This window comes from Nomascus leucogenys, chromosome 6 (assembly GCF_006542625.1).
Source record: "Nomascus leucogenys isolate Asia chromosome 6, Asia_NLE_v1, whole genome shotgun sequence".
NCBI classification, from domain to species: Eukaryota; Metazoa; Chordata; class Mammalia; order Primates; family Hylobatidae; genus Nomascus; species Nomascus leucogenys.
Genome location: NC_044386.1, coordinates 69,981,684 through 70,003,506, shown reverse-complemented (window position 1 = coordinate 70,003,506; position 21,823 = coordinate 69,981,684). Strand labels below are relative to the sequence as shown.

Genomic DNA, 21,823 nt, shown 5'->3' with positions numbered 1-21,823 from the left:
TTTCCTCATAGCCCTACCACTAATCACAGAGTGACCTTGGGCATGTGACCACACCTTTCTAGGCATGGACTTCTTGATCTCTGAGTTGAGTAGTTACATAATTAAGATGGAGCAGACCTTCAGTGAATCACCAGTGTTGGCAAGCACTTTCTCTTATTTAATCCTCTCAAAACCCTCTGAAGCAGGTATTATTATTCTCATTTAACACATGAGAAAACAGGGCTTAGAAAGGTAAGTGAGTTTGCTCAAGGCCACTCCATGAACACAGCATTGCCTGGCTGGGAAGTTCAATGTGTTCACAGCCAACACCACGGCTAAGGTGAGAGATAAACTTTCTCCCGCCCCCTTCCCATGACCTCTGGCTGCTGATAGACTTCTTCACATGCATTTCCTAAGGACACTGGAATGTCATTGACACAAAGTGCCAATTTGCTATTTTTGTGATTTTCTAACATGACAAAAGTTATTTTAAATGTTCATGTAGTGTAACACTAACTTATGCCTAAACTTATCCTAAGACTCAGAGCTCCTCATAATAACTTGGTTTCTAAAGAGTCTCTTAAAGAAGCAGAAGTTCCCAGAAAAAAGCCTGCAGCTTCTCCGCGAGTGGTCTCTTCTCCAAAAGGGGTTGCCGCAGCCTTTGCAACCTCAGGAGCCTGTTCTACTGACTTCCTTCTGTTCCTCCACTGAGGGGCTACTGCACCATCACCCCCATCCAGGCAATACAGGGTCACCCACTCCAAGGGAGACAGCTGTGGAGCAGACACAAACAGTGTGACAGCCTGGCTGGAGGTGACCCTGGACAAATGGGGGAAGAGGGGGCTACCGTCCCTTTCTCACCCTGTCACAAACCACTTGCGGGGTGTGTTAGCTCTGATGCCTGGTCCTTTTTCATATGGTTTCTGCACGAAAATGACCATAATCACATATCTAGCTTTAAGGTCGCTTCAAGTTGTTTCCATATTCTTTAGCTGATCACAATGACTGACGAGGTACTACAGTGTGCATTTTATTAGCCGGAAAGCCAAGGCTCAAGATGCTTAAGAAACTTACCCAACAGCAGCCATCCAGAAACCAACACAGCCAGAACCCACCGAAGATCCCAAGTACAAATCCTGAGCTCTTTAAAGTAACTGAGGAGCTGCTCCATAAACAGCAACTTTTGCTGTTCTACAACCCATGAGACTGAACCTGCCTTCCCCTACAGCTCTTCTCTCATGGTAACTTTTCCACATCATCACATATACATTCAATATTTTAAAGCATGATTCTGTCCGTAGGAGGAAGAACACATTTGAGGCGAGTGTAGTGTTGGAAAGGAGGCAATGTATCATGGCAATTTTAACCAGGTTAAGTGATATACCATTCATCAACATGATAGTGCGGGTAACTGTTTATTTGTAGGATTATGAAATATCACCTCTTATCTTTTTCCACTTTGCCAGGTAGCTCTTAGCACTATTTCTTTTTTAACCAGGAATTGTGGCTATTCTCTCACCTCTTTCCCATCATGCTCTCCCTCCCAATGAACATTATTATCCCTGTGCCCCACCCTGCCACACTCCAGGGTGCTCCACAATAGAATATGATACTCTGTATAGACAAGACACCAAACCCATTTACAATGAATTAAACACTTGTGTGAAGTATTTGTACTGTATGGAGAATATATCATAAATATTGAATATCCAAAGCAGCATAGAGGAACAATAGGCAAGTTTACACAGATTGGCCAACTGAAGTGGGCACTAGCAAGGCTGCAAGGCGAGAGGCCCATGGAACTGGTGGCAGCTGCCTGGAAGGACAGACACGTGTATTCCTGATGGGGAACCCCGAGTCCTCGGAGCAGGACTCCCGGTACCTGTCCTCACCAGGAAGGCAAAGCATGCCCATTCCCAAGACGGGGTCACAATGAAAGTTCACAGCTGGCCCTCTTGCCCTCTGCCTGGATAGATTCGCCAGCTGCAAAGCTCAGCGCCAAGCCCCCACCAAAGACGTTACATACTATAGGCGGCAGAAAAGTCTAGAAGTGGCTAAATTGACAATGCTGGACTGCGTGTCAACACTTACACCATAAGGGAGACTAAAAAGTGAACTTCACCTGTTCTTGCTACTGAGTCCAAGTTCAGGATGCTTGAGTTTCTAAACTGAGGGAAAAGTACCCACGCACAGGTGGCCGGGATGATGGAAGAAGCTTTACCAGGTCCCTCCTTGGCGGGAGGGGAGACCAAGAACTGAGACAGGAGAGAGCAGGCTGGGGACAGACTCGGAGCATGGCCCTGCCTCGCCTGGGGCCAACTAGAGTGTCCCAGCCGAGCTCCACCGCCTGGCCGCCCGACGCTTTCTAAAAAGCCCCTCGGAGCCCAGGGAGGGGAGAGGGCAGCCCTGTAGCCAGGTGGGACTCACCACGTCCATGATCTGCAGGAGGCTCAGGGAGAAGTAGACGGTGAGCGGCTGCGAGTCATTGGCCACGGGCCTCTCCAAGGGGTTGTAGTTCTTGACCAGCTCCTTGTAAAGCTTCCTCTGGAACTCGCCTTGCAGGGACACTTAAGGAGAGGAGACCCGGGCAGGGGGCTCAGGGCAGGCCGGCGGGGGTACCCCCGACTCCTTCCTGCCCGCTTCCCCCGCCGCCCACCCGGTGCAGCCCAGACAAGCAGCCCCCGCAGCGCCCCCGCTGCCCCTCCCCGGCGGCGGGGAGATCCCAAACCTGGCCCAGGCGCCGTGCGCACAGAGGCGCCCGGGATGTGCCCGGGATCCCACGGAGGAGTGGAGGGCGGGGAGGCAGCGGCTTTACCGTGCAGGAGCGACGCGGCCAGCGCCAGCCAGACGCCTCCCGGCGAGCAGCGCATGTTGAGTCCCGGAGCTGCAGCGAGCCGGCGCGCCCCACGTCTCGGCTGTCGCCCGGGCCTGCGCCTGCGGCCACAGAGCCACCTCTCGGCTCCGCTCGCGCGCCTTTAAGGAGCCGGGCGCGCGCCCCCGCCCCGCCCGTCCCCGCGCGCCTCTCCACGTGACGAGCCCCGCCCCCGCCCCCGTCCCCGCCCCCCATCCCTCCAGCCCGGGCCAGCGTCTCGGCGGCCACCCAGGGAACTGCAGCCCGGGGTGTGAGCGGGAGGTACTCCCGGCGCTGGGTACGCTCCGGGCACCTCCACCCCCCCAGTCTCCACCGAGCGGGCTCTCGGCCTCGCGCCTCCGGCCAGGCCAGGGGCTGCCCAAGGCCGGGCTCTGCCTCTCCCTTGCGTTCTTTGTCCCCACTCAGCCCGCTCCCGCTCTCGGCCAGAAGCTGCGCCGGGCACTCAGGAGAAAGCCGGGACAATTCTGGGGTCCAGTCTTCCCGGACTCCCTCCTCCACGCCAGCGACCGGGTGGCAGCGATGGGGAACCAGGCTTCGGAAGTCTTGCCAACCAGACAAAACAGACCCGAGGAAGCCCCCCTCCTCTCGCTTTCCGTGAGCCCCGGTTTGCTTTCCGCACCGTTTTGCTGGGCGCCAGCAGCCAGACTCTTGGCTGGGATCTGAAGTGCTGGAGGCACCCTGTCGGGGAGGAGAGATGCCGCCAATGTGTGTGATGGGATTCCCAGTGGTTACCCTAATGTATGGCTCATTGTTTTTTAAAGGAGATTAAAAAGATCGAAAAGTTAACTCCTAACTCTTTGCTGGAAGGACAGCCAGAACTTGGTGTTCTTATCTAGGCTCTTCTGAGCCAGCGCATTGGAAAGAGTAAATGAGAAGGAGAGGCTCAGAGAGATCCAGGGAGTGCGGAGAGTTCTCGATGTTGAAGAGGAGGCTTGATTTTGGAAAGAGGAAGGGAGGGAGGAAGGCGCCAAGGGGCGGCTTCCAGGGTGACTGAAGCTCCATCCCATTTACTCCCTTCTGCTGAGCACAGCAGCGCCCTGCTTCCGCGTAGGGGGCGCTGCCACCTTCTTTCCTGCAGCCCCCGTGCATCTGAGCTCCACCAGAGCAACTCCCGTGGACCATGCAGCGGCAATGCCTAGGTTTCTGAACTGCCGAAAACCACGGGATTCTTTTAAGACTCCAAGAACTAGGGAAAGGCTCACCAAAAGGTGACTGAACTTGACTGTACCCCAGTAGCAGGAATGGGGGACTGAGCCCAACTACTTGATTTGGAAGAATAATGCAGTGCATTGCCCTTGCGATGAAGTGTCTTAAGTGTATTCCTGTTAATGGACACATGTTTAAACAAATGGTCAGCATAGGCTTTCATAACTGCATAAGAGCCTAGAAGAAGGATTAGCTGTTTTTGGAGGGGGGTTCATAGAAGAGGTGACAGCTGAACTGGATTCACCTCAAAGGATAGCAGTCGCCCTGCCAGGAAAAAGGGACGCCAGGGGTCCCTGGAGAGCAGACAGGCGTGTCCTTAGCTTCATCTGGCTCTTGAGTCCCCCTACCACTTCTAGCAGTCCGGACACCACAAAGCAGGCACTTGATGAATTAATTATCTACAGGGGATTAGTTGTTGGTAAAGGGGGAATTAGAAGAAGGGAAATAAAACCCAGTGGCAGAACAGAGAAAGCCCATGAAGCATTAGTGAAAAGATTCTCACTGGCACATCCCCTGCACTGGTCATGGGACTGTAACTAAACACTCTTCTACAAGCGCTGAAAGTACCTAAGAGCCCTGTCTTCCCTTCTAGAAGAGCATGAGCCCATGGGGCCAAGGCAATTTATTTTTTCTTGAGTCTGGATATCAGGATCACATTCCTGAAACCAGAAATGCTTCCTTACCGCCATTGCACCCCATAATATAAGAAACCTAGAAATAAACCATTTTCAGGTGGGACAAGCAATTCGTAAATACTTATTTGTCCTCTGTTCTCTGCTAGGCACCTGGAGGACCTGCAAGCGCAATCCACTCACTCCGCTTACAATGTAGGAGTGCTGGAAGTTAGCGAATAAAACATAGCAGGATGTGAATACATGTCTGGGCATACCAAAAATATGGATTCTATGGGTAAGAGGGAAATTTTAACACACTCTCAGGAGGTAAGGTGACCTTGGGCTTGGGGCCTATGAGAGGTGGGGAGCTGGAACGGAGATATTCACATAAATCCAGAAATTGGTATAATCTCCTTTCCAGTGTAAAAAAGACCAGGAAACCTCAACCATTAGCCAGGGAAGTGGAAGGAAGCATGTTTTCTGCTTGGGCTCCGGATAGGGGGAAAAAGATAATTACACATTTAAAAACCAAAAAGTGCATTAGGCTTAAGTGTGGAGTCCAAATGTGTATTATACGGTTTAGAATTCAAGAATTCCTCTGGAGGAAGATTTAGTAACTTTACACACATGGGACTCCAAAAAATGCCCCCAAATTGCAATATCCTTGAAAATAAGTTCAAAATAAAAAATATAAACCATTCAAGGAAACAAACGCTACATCATCCTAGGCCATCGTCAATTAGGCAAAGTCAGTAGGCAGAGTAAATAGGAAAATGTGTGCCTCACAATTTGAGATAATAGGACACTGAAAAATAAACTATAAAATTTGTGGCGGGGCGCAGTGGCTCACGCCTGTAATCCCACCACTTTGGGAGGCTGAGGCAGGTGGATCACCTGAGGTCACAAGTTCAAGACCAACCTGGCCAACGTGGCCAAACCCTGTCTCTACTGAAAATACAAATATTAATCAGGCATGTTGGCAGGCACTTGTAATCCCAGCTACTTGGGAGGCTGAGGCAGGAGAATCGCTTGAACCCGGGAGGCAGAGGTTGTGGTGAGCTGAGATCACGCCATTGCACACTAGCAGGATAACAGAGCGAGACTCCATCTCAAAATAAATAAATAAATAAAAATAATGAAAATAAATAAAATTTGTACGTTTAAAATGGTAAAGCTAGTTATCATAGTGGGTGATGTCTGTTGCAGTGATAATCCTCAATTCTCATTGGCTTACCACAGTGAAAGTTTCTTTCTCCCTCACACCACAATCAAAAAGTTCAGATGACTTTGCTGGGTGGCTACCCTCCTCCCCAGGTCTTTCAGATATAAAATATCCTTTCATTAAATGGAGAGTGAATGTAAGACAAAAGCACTACTCAAAGAATAAATTCTGAGAACTTTTCAATATTGACAAAAGACATCAAACCACAAATTCACTTGGTCATGGATTTGATTACTGTTGAATTTAATTTCTTAGTAGATTTTAAAAGAATTTTCTATGTATATCCATGGAGGATATTGCTCTATCATTTTCATTTCTTGTAATTTTATCATCTAATTTTGGTAGATCTTATGCTTCCTCCTCCTCTACTTTCCGAAATAGTTTGTGCAAGATATAATTTGTTTCTTAAATGTTTGATGAAACTAACTAGTGAAACTATCTGTGTCTGGAGTTTTTGTGGACAGATTATTTTCTTAATGTTAACCCAATTTTTAATAGATATGTAGTACAATTCAGTTTCTATTTCTCCTTGGGAAAAACTTACTAAATTGTATCTTTTTTACAAATTTGTCTATTTCATTTAAGTTATTGCATTTATTGACAAAGTTGTTTATTATGTGACTTTATTACCTTATTTGTATATATATAGGCTATGTGGTGATACCTCCTCTTCATTAGTGTTTCAAGGAATTTGTGTTTTCTCCTGTTTGTTCTTGATTACACTTACTAGGGTTTAGCAGTATTACTAATCTTTTCATGGTACAACTTTTTGCTTTAATTTTCTCAATTTTATTTTTTTAAATTTCACTGATTTCTATTCTTGTGTTTCTTATTACCTTCTACTTATTTGGGGTTTAATTTGCTCATTTTTTACAAACTTCTTAAAGTGTAAACTGAGGTTGCTGATTTTAGATTCTTTTCAAATGTAAGTATTTAAATATGCAAATTTCCATCTGAACACTACTTTAGTTGCCTGCTCCTAATTTTGATATGTTCTATATTCATAACCTCCAGTTCAAAATATTTTCGAACATCTTTGTGATTTCTTCTTTGACCAATGGTTTACTTCAAATTGTGCTTTTCTGTTGCCAAAACAGCACAGTTTTTTCTAGATATATACTATTCTTAGATATTGTCAATCTCTCAAAATATTTGTTCTAATTACACTCCCAGCACAATGTATGAGTGATCTAATTGCTTCACATAATTCATCCACTTGTCTTTGACTTAATTTCAGAATTTTGGCTTATGGGTAATTTGATCTCAACGTGGCTTTTAATTTGCATTTCCCTGATGACTAAAGAAGTGGAGCAGCTTTTCATGTGTTTATTGTTATTTTGGATATCCTTTGTGAAGTGATTTTTCAGGTCTTTTGTCAATTTTTCTATTGTGTTTGCCTTTTTCTTATTTATTTGTAGGAATTAATTCTTCATTCAGAATGAGTCCTTTGTCAGACATCTATATTGAACATAATTTTTAGAACTCTGGCTTCATTTAACTTTCTTAATGGTATCTTTTGGTGAATAGATATTCTTAATCTCAGTGTAGTCCAATTTATCAACATTTCCAATCACAGTTTGCATTTTTTGTGTTGTGCTTTAGATCTCTTTGTCTACCCCAAGGTCGTGAAGATAACATCCTGTGTTTTCCTAGAGTTTTATGGTCTTACCTTTCATGTTGAGATTTGTCACCCATCTAGAATTAAATTTTGTGTATGCTATGAAGTATGGTAGGAATAGGGACTCATTGTCTTATATGAATATTAAATTGACTCTATACCACTTAACGAAAAAGTAATCTTTCCCCCTGCGTTGCCATGTCACCTTTGTGCATCACATAACAGTGTATATGTGGGTCTAGTCTATTTGCTTAGACTTGCACCAATATCACACTCTCCTAATGACTATAGCATTATAGTAGCTCTTTATACATGGTAGTGTTAATTTTCCACCTTTTTAGTATTTCTTCAAGATTGTCTTGAATATTCTTGACCCTTTTCATTTTAATAGAATAAAATAATTTATTTTATATTAACTTTACTGGGATTCTATCGACTTTTTAGATCAACTTGGGAAGGATTGATGTCTTTACTGAGTCCTCTAATATACAAACGTGGTGTTTTCTTCCACTTATTTAGATCTTGTTTAATTTCTCACAATAATATTTTGTAGTCTTCAACATAGGTATTTTGGCACACTTTCAGAAGAATTATTCATAGACATTGGTGTCTTTTGATGCTATTAAAATGACAGATTTTTTACGTTTAATTTAAAACTGTTGCATGTAAAGAAATACACATGATATTTGCATATTGGTCTTGTATCCAGTGAAGTTCTAAACTCTCCTATTGATTATAATGGTTTTTCTGTAGATTATCCTTCCCAATCCTTATTCATCTATTTCTTTTTCTTGGCCTGTTTCACTCGCTATGACACTAGCTGGGACCATCAAATTCAATACTGAGTAGAAGTCATAGCATACTGCTTTGTCTCATTTCTGGTCTCAGGCAGAAGGCCTTCAATAATTCACTACTATATTAGTTTCCTAGCACTTCCATAACAAAGTACTGAAAACTCAGTGGCTTAAAACATATAAATGTATTGTCTTACAGTTCTGGAGGCTAGGAGTCTGAAATCATGATGTCAGCATGCCCCCGCTGAGACTCTGGGGAGAACTTTCCTCGTCTCTTCGCAGTTTCTGGTGGTGGTTGGCCATCATGGATGTTTGTTGGCTGGCAGCTATATCTCTCCCATCTCTGCCTTCATCTTCCATTGTTGCTCTCCCTGTGTGTCTGTGTTCAAATTTCCCTCGTCTCATAAGGACACCAGTCATATTGGATTAGGCCCCAACTTAATGTCCTCATCTCAATTTGATTGCATCTGCAAAGATGCTATTTCTAAATAAGTCACATTCATAGGTATTAGGGGCTAGGATTTCAACATATCTTTTGTTGGAGACATAATTCAACCCACAACAGCCACTAAGTAAAATGTTAGCTGTAGTTTTTTGTTGTTCTGTTTTGTTATTTTATTTTTTAGATAAACCTTTTCACAAGGAGGAAATTCCCTTCTATTCCTACTCAGATAACAATCCTTAAAAATCACAAATGAGTGTAGAGTTACATCTTTGTAAAGTGTCTATTAAGATGAGATTGTTTTTATCCTTTTTCATTAGTATTTTGAATTGCAATGACTTTTTGTTGTTGAGTTAACCCTACACACAATACAAAGACCTACATTATTGATCAGATTTATATGAAATTCAAGTCTTGTTCAGCACCAAGCTTTACTAATGATTAGTAAAAGATGCAAGCAAGAGCAGCAACATGCACCACGTCAATATCTGGGAGACCCTGAGCTCTTCACACTCAGCTGTCTGTGTCTCCTTTTTCTACTCAGAGTGAATTTTGCCTTCAGAGTGAGGAGTGCAAACTGCATAGAGGACAAGTTAGCACAAGAAAGCAACTGAGTTATCACTCAGTTTTTATATCCTCCAAGGCAGGCAGCCCTGTACTGGCTACACGACTAACTTCTATTGTCCGATGCAAAACTGCAGCCTGTAAATTGCAGATCTATTTATAACAAATATTATAGACAAGCTAGGTGTTTTGTCCTGAAAGTGCTCCTGGATCCATAGTCTGTACCTAGCAACCCCTGCTGAAGTTTCACTTATGGTGTAGCTGGTGTTTTTCATCAGCCGTCCTTTGCTAGGAGTTTGGGTCACAAAACTGTCTCAGAGGCTGGAGGAATGAGTTACAGACACACTGTTTACCCGTTCCTTCCCATTTTGCAATTCTGAAAAGTAACACATTTGGTTATTATTTTTAAAGTATTGTTGAATTTGTTTCGCAATTATCTCCTTAGAACTTTACATTGAACTTCATCAAAGGAAACATGCCTCATATTTTCTTATTTTAATAATAAGCTTGTAAGATTTTGGTACCAAGATTATTCTGGCCTCATAAAATGAGTTGGGAATTATTCCCCATTTTTTGTATTTAGAAAGTGTGTAAGCTTTGTGTTATGTATATATTTTCTCCTAAAGTTATTAGAAAAATTAACCAGGGAAGTCATCTAACTTGATATTTCCCTGTCAGAAGGCTTCATTTTGTAATTTTTTCCATGGAAACATATGAACAGAAAAGTCATAAGTTTGAGAAGTTTGCTTATCTGAGCATTTTTTAATACCACTTTGAAGATGTGTTAGATAATGCCAACATCTCATCATTGATGTCTGTTGCTTGTCTTTTCTAATGAAAGTTGAAGGTTTTTTTGTTTTATTCTTCAAATGCAAAATAATTTTGGATTTTATACGGCACATTTTGAATATTATGTTGTGAGACCCTTCTTGTTTAAATTTTGTTCAAATCCTATAAAAAGTGTTAATATTTATGTTGTAGCCTTCTGTAGGCTGTGGTTCCCATATCAGGCCAGTTTTCCAAACCTTTCAGTAATATTCACATTTGTCCTAGATCTGTACCACTTAGTGGTCAGTTAGGAAAATGAGCAAAGGTCTACTGGCTCTCTCAGTTCGCAGAGTCTTTAGTATGCTGATTATGATCAGGACTGTGAATGTACAGGTCAGAGGTGAGTCCTTGAGCTGATAAACAGTGTTATGGAGTCACTTTCCCAAGCTTGCACTCCGCCATCTCTCCAGTACTTTCTGGTTTCCTGACCTTCTCTTTTTCAGTCCTCTGGCCAAAACCTGCTTGGTTCCATAATGACAGTCTATACCGGGCCCACACAGTGCAGAACAGAAAGAAAAATGGAAACACCTGGGATCGATTCTACCCTCTTGGAACTATAGCCACACCCAATGCTAGAGGGAGATTCCCTCTCTCAGATCCTTAACTCCTTCAGTTTTTCCATTGCTGGCTATCTTTGCTCTTCCTGCTACCCTCATTATACAATTGCCTGGGGCTAGGGTGCAAAAACTGAGGAAATGGGGAGAAAAAACTGGGGATTTCTCTCTCTTTCTCTACATTTCCCTTTTCTGGTCTTTGAGTCTGAGCTAGAGAGTTTCTGTTGTTTCTATTTGTGCACCACAGTGCTTAGTTCTCGTTTTCTAACTGCGTTGAATTCAGACTGGGAAATACACAAGGAAAAAAAAGATTAAACTCACCAGCAGTTCATGTGTATTTTGAACTCTGATGGTTTCCTTTGATCTGCCTACTGATGTTTATTTTGCAGAGTTCCCAAATTGCTGCCTATGCATTCTGTTCAGGTTTTATAGGTTGTATTCGGTAGGAAAGGAGGTTGGTGTGTGTTTACCCCATCTTCCCTGGAACTAGATCTGGAAAGTTACTTTTCCTTTTTTTTTTTTTTTTTTTGAGATGGAGTCTCAGTCACCCGGGCTAAAATGCAGTGGCGTGATCTCGGCTCACTGAAACCTCTGCCTCCCAGGTTCTAGCACTTCTCCTGCCTTAGCCTCCCAAGTAGCTGGGATTACAGGTGCACGCCACAGTGCCCCGCTAATTTTTTGTATTTTACTAGAGGCGGGTTTCACCATGTTGCCCAGGCTGGTTTCAAACTCCTGAGCTCAGGCCATCCACCCACCTTGGCTTCCCAAAGTGTTAGGATTACAGGTGTGAGGCACCGCACCCAGCTGGAAAGTTACTTTTTATACCTGCTATTTACTTCAGATTTCCAATATAATTTATATAGGCATAGTTAATTAATTTTATCAACATATGGTTTCTTAATTCACTCTATTTCCCTCTATGTTTACTCTTTTTATAAATGTCTATCTTTGCTTTTTAGTGAGTGTCTTTATATGGTAAGTTCTCTGCCATCATATGCCTATAAATGTCTTTATTTTCCATTTGAATTGTGTATTTTTTGTCAGAATAAAGGAAAACGGAAAACAGTTTAGACCAAGTGTACCACTTAATGAGTTATTACAAAATAAATGTCCCTTTAACTCCACCCATAAATTAGAGAGAACTTGGCAGCAACCACAGAAGGTTCAGGCCACCTTCCCAAGACAAGCACCATCCTCCCCTAACAAGACTAACTCCTGTTCTAGCTTTTATGGAAATACCCTTATTACTCTTTATTATTGTTTTGTTATCTAGTTGAGGATCCCTAACTCTAGTGAGTTTAGGTTAGCTTGATTTTTAAAAATTTCTCTCTGTGTCTTCCTAAACTGAAAGATTTTTTTTTCATTTCAGAAACCAATCCTGTAGAGTCAAGATTTTGCTAATTCTGCTGACTGCATTCCCATGGTAGAATTTAATGTTTCATGTATCCTCTAGATTTCCTGCAGATTAGTAATTGAATCTATAAACTTAATCTGATTCAGATTTCACTTTGGGGAGGAAGATTACACCATTGGTGCTATTGTGTTCATTGTCAAGAGGCACACAATATATACTTATCTTTCTTTCTTTCTTTTTTTTTGAGACGGAGTTTCGCTCTCGTTGCCCAGGCTGGAGTGCAATGGCACGATCTTGGCTCACTGCAACCTCCGCCTCCTGGGTTCAAGTGATTCTCCTGCCTCAGCCTCCCAAGTAACTGGGATTATGGGCACCCATCACCATTCCCAGCTAATTTTTGTATTTTTAGTAGAGATGAGGTTTCACCACGTTGGCCAGGCCAGTCTCAAACTCCTGACCTCAGGTGATCTTCCCACCTTGGCCTCCCAAAGTGCTAGGATTACAGGCATGAGCCACCATGACTGGCCTTATCTTTCTTTTTTTGTAATTAGTAGCAATAGATTCTTAGAAGCCAGTGCTTAGATTTGTTTAATTTGTAGGTGTTGCAAAGTGGTAATGCTCCAGTTTCATCATTCCCTCTTCCTTTAAAGATATCCACACATCTGCCATTAGCTTCTGAGTGGTAGTTTGCACAGAAAAGGAAGTATACATGTTCCCTTTATTTATGAGATTTTAACACAGATACCTGGTCCCTTAGTGTCCTATAAAGTTAACTAATCAGGTAGGGGTGTGTGTGTGTGTGTCTGTGTGTGTCCAGGTGCCCATGCCAACCGCCAACTTCAGATAGCATAATTCAACAAGAGTCGCAGCTATGGAGCTACAAAATCCATCCGAGTATTTGTGATAAGACCATGTCTCACAACATCCTGCTTCTTGTTCCCAGGAAGACTGTTCCTAAGAGATGCTGAACTCTGCTGACAACCAGCTTGGGCTCAAGGGCTCCCAATGCTCCTGCTGAACCTTTCTCCCTGGCAGTCCAAGACTCTTCCATGCCACGTTTCCTCCCTCCCTCCTTCACTTGGGATCAGATATACATTGCAGTCTGATAGATCTCCAGACTTCTCTAGCATGCGCCCTACTTTTTTCCCACAGGGTCTTTTCCTTCAATAAAATCCTTTCACATTTAATTCTATATTGGTGGATCTGGACTAACACAGTGTATCATTATGAGCTCACAGAGTCACCTGTTTGGTGTGTTTTGATTATGGTCATTATCCTTACTGATCCTCAAGTTGTCCCATGGTTTGGTGAGTGCCTGTTCTACAGGTTGACTCCCAAGTTCCTTTAGCGCAACCCTACTGGTCTTAGCTGGTGCCCTTGCTCTCCGTTGTACAATGATATTCTGAGCTCCTCTGTTCATTTTCTATATTTCCCACCCCAGACCTAGAATTAGCCATTTCAACTATTTCTCTAAGAAACTCTGGTACCTTTTAGTTCCAAATGTTATTTTTGGGCCTCATCAGTGGACAGATTTAGGATATCTATCCATCTATGAAAAATATCCTATGAGTTCAAATTCAGGATTTCAGAGTGCTTAATCTTTTCTATTTCACACTTGCAGCTCCTAAAAGTCCTGGTTCTGAAGTGCCCTGGGGATTCAAATAACACATGTATTGCTTATTTTCTTCGTCTCACATTTCAAGCAAAAGGTAAGCAGAGTAGCAATAGCAACATTGTCACCAACACGATTATAGAGAAGCATTTAAAAATTGTTTTGCATATGCTTTTTCCATTTTCTCTTTCCCTTTTTAGAAAATTCTGCTGTCCGCCCATTGTCAAAGCATATAACTATTACATGCTCTACTCTCCCTCACATCGCAGATTTTGTCTTAGCTCTCCATAGAAATATATGTTTAATGCTCAGCCAGTCTTTATGCCACTGTCTCTCCAGTAATGTTCATTATCTAAACCTCATTCTCAGTACATTATGAAGAAAAGGCCCATAGAAAATATTCTGTATGTTATTCCATATTGACGACAGTTTGCTCCCTTTATACTTGAAAGTCAGTTTGTTAGGATATAAAATCCTCAGCTCATTTATTAAAAAGTTAAGTATCTTTATAATATTCCTTTTATTCTGGCACAAAATGGTGCTCTTGAAAGTTTGATAAGCTAATTTTCTCTTTGTTTTACATCACTTTTTTTCCCCTAAATATTTAAAAAGAAAGAGAAAGAACATTTCTCTTTCTTTTTAACTGTGTTTTGGTGTTGGTTGTTCTGAGTTGACTTTCCCAGGTATGCAATTTATTATTTCATTGTTTCAAATCTCTTGTTTATAAAATACTTTTTTCAACAAAATGCCATTCTTAGTACTTGTTTTCTTCCCTTATTTGGGATTTCTTCTTGGACCTGTATGTTGTGTTTTCTTGTGGTTGGGGTGGTAGTCTTTTATATTATCACTTTCACTCAAATTCTTGGCATATCTTTAAATTTTTTTTTTTTTTTGAGACAGAGTCTCACTCTGTCACCTAGGCTGGAGTGCAGTGGTGCCATCTTGGCTCACTGCAAGCTCCGCCTCCTGGGTCCATGCCATTCTCCTGCCTCAGCCTCCCAAGTAGCTGGGACTACAGGTGGCCGCCACCATACCCAGCTAATTTTTTGTATTTTTAATAGAGACGGGGTTTCACCGTGTTAGCCAGGATGGTCTTGATCTCCTGACCTCACGATCCACCTGCCTCAGCCTCCCAAAGTGCTGGGATTACAGGCATGAGCCACCGTGCCTGGCCCCTGAATTCTATCATTTAATTTACACTGTTCTTTTGTTTTTTGCATCTATTTTCTTAGACAATTATTTTAAAAGTTATAGGATATAGATTTCTATAGACAATCAAAGTGTATCCCTCTGTTGGTACACTTTTAATCCTTTCATCAAAATGTCTTTCTGGCAAGTATTTAACATTTTTTCCATAAAATGTTTGTATTCCTTTGATTTATTTCCCTGTTACTATCTTTACATGACATTATACTTCTTCTAAATTTTCAGAATGGAGGCATGATTTAGAAGCGTTTCTTGTATCACAGCTCTCGAGTACTGTGGTAGTTTTGTAATGTGCCTATTTGACAAGGCCAAACTGTTTTTCAGAATTCCCTTCACTGTATTTTTTTGGCTAGAGAGGTTTTTGGGGGAGCTTTGGAAGGAAGACCTGGAACACCAGCCATTTTGAAGCTTACAGGTATTGGAACTGATCTGCTGACTCACTTCCTTGGTGTGAAGCAGTGGCTGGGCTTCATCCTCCACTGGATCTTCCTTCAGCTTCTGCATCTTCTGGGCCAAGCATGTGTTTAGCTCCTTGACACAGAGCCACAGCTTCTGCAGGATACCACTTCCACTAATGTCGGGGGCAGCAAGTCTGACCCAGATGTCAGCCCATCCTCACAAGGTTCCAACATGTGCTTGTGAGTTCCTGCTTGCTGTTGCTCTTCCCCACTGTACAGACATCTTCCCTTCCTGGCTAACTGCCTTGCTGTGAACTCCAGACTGCAGCTCCAGAGGCAAATATAACAGCTTCTCAAAGGCTGGTGAACCAGCTCCTAAGATTTGCTGTTACACAATCATACACACAAATACACAAACAGACACGCTAGTGGTGCTGCTTCTCTGATTGAACTGTGACTGCTGACACAAGTGACCTGTTGTTTTGAGAAAGTGTTAGAAAACATGGCATTTTGCTTTCTAGGAGTCTGACTCTATTCCCCTCCCCAGTCATAACTGGACTTTAATTCCCGTTTTCTCTGTTGTTATCCCCATCCAGTTCAATTTGAACTCTGCCCTTCCAGTTTCCTCCTATTTTGGGGCTTTGTCCTGAAGGGGAGTTTGCTTATTATTACTGAGCATTTTTGGGACCTTGTCTGCTCTGCTGTCCTTACTGAGACCTTCTGGCTCTCCCTGGCTTTAAGAATGAGCAAATCCTTCCCAATTCCAGCTGCTTTCAAAAGTTGGCCTTCTGGGGATTTCCAGAAAGTAGCCATTGGCAGGGTGCATTAGTCAGGGTTCCCTAGAGAGACAGAATTAATAGGATAGATGTATATATGAAGGGGAGTTTATTAAGGAGTATTGATTCACATGATCACAAGGTGAAATCCCACAATGGCCGTCTGCAAGCTGAGGAGCAAAGAAGCCAGTCCTAGTCCCAAAACCTCAAAAGTAGGGAAGCCGACAGTGCAGCCTTCAGTCTGTGGCTGAAGGCCCAAGAGCCCCTGGCAAATCACTGGTGTAAGCCCAAGAGTCGAAAAGCCGAAGTACTTGGAGTCCGATGTTGGGGGGCAGGAAGCATCCAGCACAGGAGAAGGATGAAGGCCAGAAGACTCAGAAAGCTAAGTCCTTCCAAATTCTGCCTGCTTTATTCTAGCTGTGCTAGCAGCCAATTAGATGGTGCCCATGCAGATTTGAGGGTAGGTGGGTCCACCTCTCCCAGTCCACTGACTCAAATGTTAATCTCTTTTGGCAACACCCTCACGGACACACCCAGGAACAATACTTTGCATCCTTCAATCCAATCGAGTTGACACTTAATATCAACCATCACACAAGGCTTGCCATGTAATTTTGTGAGGCCCAATGCAAAACAAAAATGTAAAACCCTTGTTCAAATTAAGAAAGAAAAAATATTTTCCCTTTTTTCTGTGATATCTCTCCCAACCTGTTCTGGTGACTTTTATTTGCTGTTTAATGTTGTACTCACTTCAGCCCAGGAATACCTGTGGGGTGAGTGCAAACGTTTATAGGCCCCAAAGCCCCAATCCACAGTTCCCTTCATTGGGGTGCACATGCCCAACCCCAGGCCTCCTGGTGCCAGGTCCCCACAGGAGATGAAGCGTGGTTGAGGTCCTTGGGCAGAGGCAGGGAAGCAGAGGGCTGAGAACATGTTATGCGGAGGCAGGGAGGCAGTGAGACCCAGGGCCACACAGGTGCTGAGTCTCCAAACCCCTGGTGCATGCTCCATGTACTATTGGACAAGTTTAAAGATGAACTCATTAAGAATTTCTAGACAGCAACTGCTGATCAATCACTAACCTCCCAGTGAGAGCCCCTTCTGGGCACTGGTGGCAGGGCCTTAAAGCCAGGCCTGTCTTCTAGTCAGGCATACTGAAGGCCTCAGGCCTGTCAGACAACCATTGTTCTCTCCTCTGCCAGAGCCGTGCATGTCTTTTGGAGGTCAGTGGTTCATCTCTCCTCTTGTGTTTTGAGCTCTTAGGGACACTGGGTTATCTAGCTTTACCTTAGGAGATATCTACGGAATCTGTGTTTTGCTATCTCCATTTCTGTGTGTTCATGGGGGCGCCTAGAGAAATTCAAAAACAATACTGCTACTTGTACCATCTTCCAAAAACCCTTGAAAAAATTTTTTATCTGTATATAAAATTCTAGTTTGATAGTTGTTTATATTCAGTCCTTTTGAAGATATTATTCCACAATGTTCTGACAATTGCTTTTGCAAACTCTATGACCATTCTCTATCATTCCTAGGTAGCTACTTTATCTTTTCTCTTCAGAAGCTTTTAAGATTTTTTTTTCCATCTTCAGGTTCACTAAGACATGCCTTGGTGTGTATGTTTTTATTTATCTCACTTGATACTCCCAGTCAATTTTAATTTGAAAGCTCCCTTACCTTACAAAATATCTGAATTCTCTGTTGTAAAATTGCTTTTCTGCCATTTCCTTTGGTTTCTTATTCTGAAATTCCAGCCAAATTTATGTTGGAAACTTACTTTTCCTTTGCTTTCTAACCACTGTCCTTTCATTAACTTTTATTTGTCTCTGACTCTGAGGTTGGTGGTGGGTGTGTGGACTGTATTTCCCTATTTGCATGGGATAGTTTGGTCCCTGCATGTTGTCCCTGCGAAATTACTATGGCCTTTTCACTTTCAAAAATTTCCATTTAGAAGATCCTCACTATGATCTATGATCGGTGATCCTCACTTTTACTTTGAATTCATTAATCATCTAAAATGTATTCATTCTGTCCATTGAGGTTTATAAATTGCATTGTCTATATGTTTTCACTTTTATTATTTTTAATTGTTTGAGTCCACTTAATCTTATTTCATTTCCACCTGTTTTGTTTCTAGGTTGCCTCTTTCCTGGTCCTTAGTCAAGGGAAGCAGGCTTTTGTTGAGACTTTTTGTTTTGTCTGTACCTGTTGGCAGTGTCTGGAATATGCAAGGCAGAAATAAATCCCAGGGAGCTCGCTGCTGAGTTATTCTTCTGTCCTGACATCCCTAGTTGGTCTCCCTTTTTCTCTCTCCCCTTCAGCATCTGATGTTTGTTTTCTGTATAATGTTCAGGGCTTAGCTGGAGAAATGGGGAGAACTCTGTCATTCCATTTGCTTCCAGAACTAGTTGCCCCTGCTGCCTATTTTTATGATGTTATTATTTTCATTATTTTTTTCAGTGAAAATATGCTTTATTTAATGGCATTTTGTGGGAAGAGGCTAGACTTTCTTAGCATAAGAATTCCTTATGTGTTTGGGAACTTTATTTTGCATGCCCCTCTCCTCCCTATTCCACTATACCTAACAATTTTGCAACTGACAATATCTACATCCTTGGACCCTCAGTCCGAAACCACATTTCATCTTATTGAGTCCAGTGTGTGTTTCTCTGTGAACCTGGGGGCATTGCATGTGCCATCCCCAGGTCAGCAGAGGCCAGGTCCATGTCAAGGTTCAGTGCTCCCCATTGGGGTTCACACTTCCCAGCTGTCCCAGGAAGCAGCAGCTTCTCCCCACCCTCCATGAGCAGGAGGCTGTGGGGGCAGGAGGTCATTTTAAGCACTGAGATGGCTCACTTCCCATTTTTCCTGGGAGCCAGAGGCTTCCATCAGCTCTGCACCTTCTGCTTTTCTAGATTTCTCAGCCACAGATATGCTTTTCCTGTTTTACAGCCTGGTTACACATTTTTAGGTTTTATTCCCATGCATATTTTATCTATGTGATTAGAGAAGAGGGAGCCTTCAGCACAGGCTCTTTCAATGCTGCTTTGACTTGAAGTTGAGATTCCACATTTAGCCCATCAAATAAGGAAAGATGAAGAATTTTGATGAAGGCCAAAGTCTGAGGGGCCTAAGAAAAGGTGCACTCACATGCACGGCTGTTAGGAGAGGAAACGAGAATATACATGAAAATTTGAATTTGCATCCTATTTAACACAATAATTTTATAAATTAGCCCACAGAATACAGTGAGTAATATATACATTTAAGATATATGTTAAAATATTTATTACAGTTTTGTTTACATTAACAAAAAAGAACAACACATTTCCTAAAGCCCATTGATGTGGTTTGAATGTATGTCCCCTCCAGATCTCATGTTGAAATGTAATCCCCAGTGTTGGAGGTGGTGCCTGGTGAGAGGTGTTTGGGTCCTGGGGGCAAAACCCTCATGGCTTGATGCCATCCTCACAATAGTGAGTGAATTCTTGCAGGATCCAAAAGAGTGTAGCATCTCCCCTCCCTCTCTAGCTGCTGCCCTTGCCATGTGAAACACCAGCTTCCCCTTTGCCTTGTGCCTGACTGTAAGCTTCCTGAGGCCTCACCAGAAGCCAAGAAGATGCCAGCACCACACTTCCTGTACAGCCTGCAGAACTGTGAGCCAAATAAGCTTCTTTTCTTCATAAATTATCCCGCCTCGGGTATTTGTTTATAGCAATGCAAAAATGGCCTAATGCACCCATCATTAAGAGACAAATGGATAAAGGATGGCATACCCATGAACTAGAATGCTTTGTAACCTTAAAAGAGGGACATAAATATGTACACACAGATAAGTGAATATACACAAAAAACTACATATTAACAAAGTATATGAAACATAGAATATTATCTCATTTGGGCAAAACAGTTCTAAAAGCCAATTAAGTAACTGTCGGCAGTCATTAATTGTAGTGATGGAAATGAGGTAAGAGGCACTTTTACCTTTGTACCCCTTCATAATGTTTGCAGCTTTATTAACATACCCTTAATTGTGCTGTTATATTAAAAACTAGCCCTTATTGCTGGTGGTAATGTAAAATGGCATAGGTACTCTAGAAAACAGTTTGGCAATTTCTTATAAAAGTAAATGTATGATTAGTACAGATACAGCACTTGCACTCCTGGGCATTTATCCCAGATAAATGAAAACTCATGTTCACACAAAAACCTGTAGACACATGTTCATAGTTACTTTACTTTTAATAGCCCCAAACTGGAAACAACCCAAACATCCATCAATGGGAAAATGGTTAAATATAACTGCGATATATCACTACAGTGGATGACTACTTAGCAATGAAAAAGAATGACATTGATAAACACAAAACAGCTTGGACAGATCTTAAGGGAATTATGCTGAGTTTAAGAAAAAACAATCCTAAAAGACCACATCGTGTATAATTCCATTTACATTTTATCCTTTAGATGACAAAATTATACAAATAGAGAACAGATTAGCAGGTGCCAAGGGCAAGGGACGGAGGTTGGGGGTGGACAGGTGGGTGTGGCTGTAAAAGGACAGCATGGAGGAGCCTTGTGGTGATGGAACTGTCCTGTATCTTGACTGTGGTGGAGGATGCATAACTTACGCATGTGATAAAATTGCACAGAACAAAACACACACACACATACACACACACAAATGAGCACATGCATGTAAAATTGGGGTAATATATACTTTCGAGATGTTACCATTGGGAGAAACTAGGCAAAGGCTACACAACATATCTCCATATTATTTCTTACAATTACATGTGAATCTAAAACTATGCCAACATTTTTAAAGTTTAATGAAAAAAGAGCAGTTATTTAATAGTGTGATTTTCTTTTCCATACAGATTGCATGAATTTCTTTGTTGGATTTTTCTAAATATTTTATAGATTTTGTTTCTATTGTAAATTAAGTCTTACTGTCTATTACATTTTCTTAACAGTTATTACTGGTTTCAAGGGATACCATTCATTTTTATATGCTGGTCTTTGATCTGGAAATGTCTCTAGATTCTCTTGGTTGTTCTTACAGCTTGTCTGTTGAGTCTCTTTTTCTATGGGTTTTCAATGCAAATAGCATTTAACTGTAAAGATGTTTGTAAGAATGCATTGAGAAAAAGCCATGTAAGTTTCTTCTTTATGTGCACTCTTGTAAAAAATTACACTGGTAGATTTTTCTGATAATAAAATAATATGATGTTGAATCATTTCTGATGGCATTCTTGCTTTCCTGGTATAAATGCTTCACAATCATTTTGTTTCATTAATTTAAAAATACACTCGGGTTTAATTAGCCTACTCCATTATTCCATTTCTGATTCTGAGTGTATGTTCACCCGTGAAATCGGTCTGTCATCTTGTTTGTTTGTAATTTACTTGCTCTGTTTTGGTACCAAGGTTATGAACTAACTTCATTAAATGAATTTGGAAGCTTATCTTCAAGTTCTGTTTTCCATAACAGATTATTTAAAATACGGGTTACACATTCTTTGAGAGTTTGATAGAATTTACCCATGTAATACTGTCTGGGTTGGCAGCTTCTGGGCAGGGAGAAAATTTGATCACCATTTAAATATTTTTATTTGTTATTGGCCTTTGTAACATTTTTCTTTCTTTTGGTACCAAATTTGTTATTTTAAGCTTTTTCATAAAATTTTTTACTTCATCTAGTTTTTTTAACTTGGTGTATAATAGTTGGACATATTTTGAGGTACATGTGACATTTTGCACCTGTATACAATGTGTAATGAT

The 21,823-nt window shown here is 41.9% G+C and overlaps 1 protein-coding gene across 1 annotated transcript in view; it reads right to left on the bottom strand.

Moving 5' to 3' along the window:
- CHRNA7 (cholinergic receptor nicotinic alpha 7 subunit) overlaps positions 1-2,961 on the bottom strand; it is a 145,032-nt gene extending 142,071 nt beyond the window's left edge. Inside the window, exons 1-2 of the mRNA XM_030814382.1 lie at positions 2,795-2,961; positions 2,407-2,546 (exon numbers count right to left, since the gene is read on the bottom strand). Coding sequence (XP_030670242.1) covers positions 2,407-2,546; positions 2,795-2,849 — 195 coding nt within the window. The 5' untranslated portion in view covers positions 2,850-2,961. The remainder of the gene's footprint in view (positions 1-2,406; positions 2,547-2,794) is intronic.
- Positions 2,962-21,823: the final 18,862 nt, after the last annotated feature.